The sequence below is a fragment of the Salvelinus alpinus genome, chromosome 4, assembly GCF_045679555.1.
Source record: "Salvelinus alpinus chromosome 4, SLU_Salpinus.1, whole genome shotgun sequence".
NCBI lineage: Eukaryota > Metazoa > Chordata > Actinopteri > Salmoniformes > Salmonidae > Salvelinus > Salvelinus alpinus.
The window spans coordinates 76,542,032-76,548,208 of NC_092089.1; the positions used below are offsets into that span (position 1 = coordinate 76,542,032).

At 39.2% G+C, this 6,177-nt stretch overlaps 1 protein-coding gene across 1 annotated transcript; it reads right to left on the bottom strand.

The window, feature by feature from the left end:
* Nucleotides 1–21: 21 nt before the first annotated feature.
* LOC139574463 (peptidyl-prolyl cis-trans isomerase D-like) lies at nucleotides 22–3,977 on the bottom strand. The gene is made up of 10 exons (XM_071399044.1): nucleotides 3,763–3,977; nucleotides 3,100–3,240; nucleotides 2,709–2,815; nucleotides 2,385–2,573; nucleotides 2,041–2,163; nucleotides 1,721–1,827; nucleotides 1,380–1,524; nucleotides 1,032–1,118; nucleotides 760–802; nucleotides 22–530 (listed from the first exon to the last, which is right to left on the bottom strand). Exons 1-10 carry the CDS (start codon nucleotides 3,845–3,847, stop codon nucleotides 442–444), a joined length of 1,116 nt encoding a protein of 371 aa, XP_071255145.1. The 5' UTR covers nucleotides 3,848–3,977; the 3' UTR covers nucleotides 22–441.
* Between the last annotated feature and the right edge of the window lie 2,200 nt (nucleotides 3,978–6,177).

Consider the following 6,177-nt stretch of genomic DNA (forward strand, 5'->3'; position numbering starts at 1 on the left):
TCTTACTCTATACTTCTCTCATTGAACGTACAGGTAGTATTTAATTGCATTGTATACAGGTGGCGTACGGAAATTTCTAGAAAGAGTCAACTAACCAACCACATTTCATCTTTATGGCTTATATTAAACATTCAGAAATATAAAGGGATATAACACTAGTTATTCAGAGTAAACATGACAGAATATGAAATTAATACAGTGAAATACTCTTGACAAAATGCTGACAGGTTTATGCTTCCTCAACAAAAAAATGCTTACATTTTGTTACGTATCTATACTTCATTTTCAGCTACCCTTGTGTGCCACTCATTAAACAGCCAATATGATTATACGGTCCTGGTTTTCAATATGGACCTGTATTGGAGCTAGCTGCCTAAACGAAATAACTATTGGCAAGTGGACTTTAAGGATAGGCCTATATCAAATTATTGTCCGATACCTTCATGCAAACATTTTGGAATAGATTTGCTTCTCTTTCTCCTTTTCCTCCTTCACTTTTATCTGGACTCTCTTCATCTCGTTTCCGATTGCTGTTAAAGGATGCAAAAAGTAAATTCACTTGGTCAGGCAAGGAAAACAACCGATAATGATGAAACTAAAAATCTAATGTTGCACATCTGTCAACGGGGGTTTCTAAACAAGTTTAATTTGATAAATATACTGCTCTCACTATTGACCATGTATTCTATAGTTAGCCTTTGGGATATTGAAAGGAACACGTGAGGACATTGATTGTCACAATAAAAAAGCAGTAAAAACCTTTATCCTCTGGTGCAATTTCTTGAGCTTTCTTCAGATCACTCTAATGGAACAAGTTGAAAACATTTCAGTGAGTCAACAGACACCGTGACAAGTCAACTTCACTGATTTAAGAAACGAGTCGGCCCAACTCTTGACGGCATCCTTTAGTGCAAATAAATAGTTTTGTGGCATGGGTTCCAGTCCAGAAAGAGCACATTTTAGTTAGGCTGGCACCAAGGCTACACATTTTGAAGTCAGAAATATGTCTGATATGATAAGTTTTTCTTTACCATGGCTTTACTGTACTCCTTCAGTCCTTGCCAGGCCTGGGCCCTCCTGAACAGAGCCTTAGTGTTTTTCTGGTTCAACTCCAGTGCCTGAAAACAAACACACAAAATCAGACTAAATAGTAACTGCGCTAAGTTTTACACTTCAGTGTTTCTTTTAAATGTTTATCTACAAATTGACCTACAAATATACGTATCCTAAGTTTCACTCAATCTGTTCCATAGAGACTTATAGTACTGACCACGAATGGCCTTTGAATCTTTGCCATTAATAAACAATCATACTGTAGCCTAGTGATGGTAGCGTGATAGGGCTTGCTTCTAGGATTTTGGCTGGCCTAAAATACTTACCTCGTCACAACTGTCCATGGCTTCCTGCCAGAGCTGCATCTTCAGTTTACAGGCAGCTGTGTTGAGAATGCAGCTCAACGCTGTGGGCTCCAGCTTCGCTTGGGCCTTCTCAATCTCCTGCTCGTCTCCGCCAAGCGCCAGATACCTGGCAAGAGACACATTTCACCATTTAGTCCACACTTTGCTAACCTGGTCCCAGATCTGTGCCATTTGGCCAACTTCTATGGTCATCGCACATTCAAAAGCATGTCATGAACAAGCAGACAGGCCTAGTTCACAAGCAGGCCTAGTACACACACAAATCACAGCAAGAGAAGAGTGAGCTCGGGACCATGTTTCACCTGAGAGCTTTGGAGTACTTCTTGATTGCAGACTGCCAGTCTTGGTTCTTGAAGAAGTTGTTCCCAATATTCTTAATATCTTCAGCAGCAGACAGGACTTTGTCAACCTAACCAAAAAGACAAGTGTGAGACTTTTATGCCATTTTCACAATCATAGCAATTCATAGTTCATGATACACTTTTAATTTGACAGGCTGATTCAGGTTGAATAAGGGTTAAGACAATATTCTTTGCTTATTAATACTTAGTAGTAAGAACTACTAATATTCTCTGAATATTTTAAGAGAAGCATTCAGAGAAAAAAAGGTAGGCCTACTAACATCTTTTAGGTCAACGTTGGAGTCCTCTGGGTAGTCTGGATGGGTGTCCCCTGAGCCGTCATTCGGTGCTACTCCCCAGTTGTCGCCATCTTTATGCTCACCACACTCAGCAATTACACATGGCTATGTGGAAAGAAACATCAGAGCAAAACTGTTAATACATGATGAGCATTTCACAAGTGTCACGCACCTTACAGAAAAATACTAGGTAATCTACCTGCTGGCTACAAAACATACAGCTTGCTGCAGTTTTAATATGCCCCAAAACAACCTCTGATGATAATATCATCACACACATTACACCAAGCTCCTACTTAATGTGGCAGTTGCGTTCACTGATTTACCTTGACAGGCGTGTCCTCGTTGGTCTCTATGGCCTCCAGTGTTTTCACCAGCCCCATCCCCTTCAAGACTTGTCCAAAGACCACATGTTTGCCATCTAGATGAGCAGTAGGCATAGTGGTGATGAAAAACTGGGAGCCATTGGTGGCTGGTCCAGAATTGGCCATACTCAGCAAGCCCTCTTTGTCGTGCTGGAGAAGAGACCCAACACCCACATGTTAATTTAGAGATGACGAAGAAAACTAAAAGTATATGTTATGATTAGGGCCAGGTATTTATACTAGCCCCAGCTATATGTTATTCCATGCCGTTATGAAAATCCTTACCTTGTAATAGAAGTTCTCATCTTCAAATTTCTCCCCATAGATGCTCTCTCCTCCAGTGCCATTCTGGTTGGAGAAATCACCTCCCTGGATCATGAATTGCTTGATGACTGAAATTGATTGACAGTGTAAAATACAAGAGGTCATTAATTTTCTGAAGTTTGTTGCTATAAAATGTTTTTACTACTGAATTATAGATGTGATCTATAATAGCTATGCATCGGTAAAATAGGTTTCAAGGTAGTAATTTAGAACAAAATGAGAGGGGAAATGTAGCTACATGGCTACTGCAGATAAAGCATCAGTTACATAGCTATAAACCACTTATGAATTTGAAACTGTGGGTGTTTGGGGCTGAGTTCCACACAAACAGTGGAAAGCCATATTTACTTACTCCTGTGAAAAGGACATCCTTTGAAATGGAGTGGTTTCCCTGTGGTTTTGCCAGTTCCCTTTTCACCAGTACAGAGTGCTCGAAAGTTTTCAGCAGTTTTGGGGACAACATCAGCAAACAGTTCGAACACGATTCGGCCAACTGAAGACATCAAACAAAAAAGGTCACGACTGTGTGGACAGCTGGTCTTGATAAATGCAATTTTCTAAGTAGTTGTAGTAACTAACTCATAAAAATAAGCCGTTTAAGTTAGTCCTGAACTGGATACTCGGGTAGATACTGGTGTGTGTTGACTATTCATGCAAGACATGACAGCACGTGCTTCAAATGCAATGTACTGGTAAGTTATAATTGCGAATGAACGGTAACATAGTTGCTAGGCTAACTAACGTACATTCAGACAGTAAAATTAGCTAACAAAACAAGCATCTAAATGTTTAAAACAGCATGCAAATGGCACATTTTTTATATAACATGGCTACATTGGTCGCTGCAGTTTTGCTGTAGCGTAACGTTAACAATTTAAGAACACGATAAAGTTAGCTAGCTAGCTTGAATGAATGTGCTTTTTCAAGAAACTAATATTACCCGGTTCTGCTAGCTAGCCATTAGCCTATCGAGTCCAGTTTTTTGACTAAACGCATTTATTGAAACTATCCTAACCTCTTTCACCACCAATGTCTACATCAAGGAAGACACGGGTGTTTTCTTTGTTTGAAGGCTTGATCACTGGTGTTGCGTTAGACATTTCTAAAATTACACAATTCTAAATGTTATCTACTTTCACGGTACTCCCGGTTGACTGCGAGCTTCAATCGCGATGATTTTACTTCCTCTAAATTCGATGCGTTGATTCAAACGTTGCAAAACATGGACCACTGCCATCTACTGAGTTGGATGTGCAACTACAATAACCTGTGTGAATTTTGAAGACGGGGAAACTGTACCCCAAAAAAGTAACTATAGCTTTTCCAAAATGTTTTTGTTTAACTAAAATATTTTCTATTCCCAGTGTTCTGTCCCCAATCCTAAAGTAGTGAACCCTTTGCCTAATCCCATTCGATTCAACCACTGCTATAACCTACCTGAATGTCCCAAAGGTGTGCATGTGAATATGTTGGCCATCTATTGATTGAAAATACTGTACTATAATAGATAAAATCATGTTTTTCGTAAGGTATTAGAAAGGGTCAGCCATTAACTGGAGGCAAGATTACCACCAAATTGAAGTTGAGCTAACAACACATTGGAATTCTCTAGTGCGATAAAGGCTCCTCTCCCAATCTATTTCAGTTAGCAGCACAGCTATCTGAGCTAGACTTTGGGGATTGTAATGGCTTTTGCTCAGGGGATGGATTATCTTCTTCATACTTGTTATCAAAAGTTTGAATCTATGTCATACGATAGGAGATACCTGGATCCCAGACCTGTGGTATCCAATACTGGTGTCCAAGTCATCCTTGCTGAATTAACTTTTTTATTCTCTTAGTTCCCCATGTACAGCTATCAATATTTGAGTACTTTTAGATAAGTTATCTCCAAATAGTTTGTCAAAACTTTGGAGATTTTAAAGTGGAGCCAATGGGTTTAACCAAATATGAATGATTTACTTAAGCGGGTTTACATAAACTATACTTTAACTCTTAACTGTAAGTCACTCTGGATAAGAGTGTCTGCTATATGACTAAAATGTAAAATGTAACTCTTCAGACAACTTGTTGTTTTCATACTTCTAATCAAATCCTTGTTTGAGGATTTTAAGGACTGCTAATTTACTGTAAATGTTACTGTATAACTAAATGTAAAATACACCAGTGTAGGTGTGGTAGAGTAGCTTACTTGTGGTGATCCTAAACCATTTCAGTGAAATAGAACATGCAAATGATTCATGAGACTGTTGGATGTAATTGAGTACTGACGGAGAGTAAAATAGTTTGATTCACGTTTATATACAGTAGATAACAATGTGGTGTATATCAGATAATTGGTCAGGTCTTCAGGACAACACAGCCGATTGAATCATCTCCCGTACTTTAAAGGAATTTAAAGGAAACTCAATTGTGAGGCACCTGCAGCTTTTCTCTGAACGAGTAGATCTCCCTAGGAAGGGAAGAACAATGTAGCATTTATGAGTTGTAGGTATTTGTCAGTCAAAAATATCATAACAATCCCTAAATAATGATGTCTCTATTGAATACTGTTCACTTAAAATACCACATACAGAAATGGTCTAGCATGTGTGGTTTGAATGGGTTCATTCACAGCATTCACCTCAAATGCTGTGGATATAGTTTCATAATAGTTCTAAGAAGTGATATAGCAAATGAGAGGTCAGTTACGCCCTGAGAACAAGGCCTGTGCAGAAATAGGAGTGTGTGTACAATTGAGTTTAGTGGGTCAAATAAACACTATATGACCAAAAGTTTGTGTACACCTGCTCGTCTAACATCTCCTTTCAAAATCATGGGCATTAATATGGAGTTTGCTGCTGTAACAGCCTCCACTTTTATGGTAAGGCTTTCCACTAGATGTTGCAACATTGCTGCTGGGACTTGCTTACATTCAGCCACAAAAGCATTAGTGAGGTCGGCACTGATGTTGGGCGATTAGGCCTGGCTTGCAGTCGGAGTTCCAATTCATTCTAAAGGTGTTCTATGGGGTTGATGTCAGGGCTCTGTGCAGGCTAGTCAAGTTCTTACACACCGATTTTGTCAAACCATTTCTGTATGGACCTCGCTTTGTGCACGGGGGCATTGTCATTCTGAATCAGGAAAGGGCCTTCCCCAAACTGTTGCCACAAAGTTGCAAGCACAGGCCTGGGCAATTATTTTCCATGGAGGGCTACATTAGAATATATTTTTGCCATCGTGGGCCAGAATCATATTACATGATTATACATCATGACTATGACTATTGACAGATATATCTACTGTAAATCACCTCCAGATATGCTACTTATTTTACTTTTTTAACATGCACAAAAATAAACCACATCCATGTTCTCCTTTTTGTAGGTATTTTCATTATTAAACATGCAATGAACTACACGGAGGGGAAAGTACACTGTGCATTCAGCAC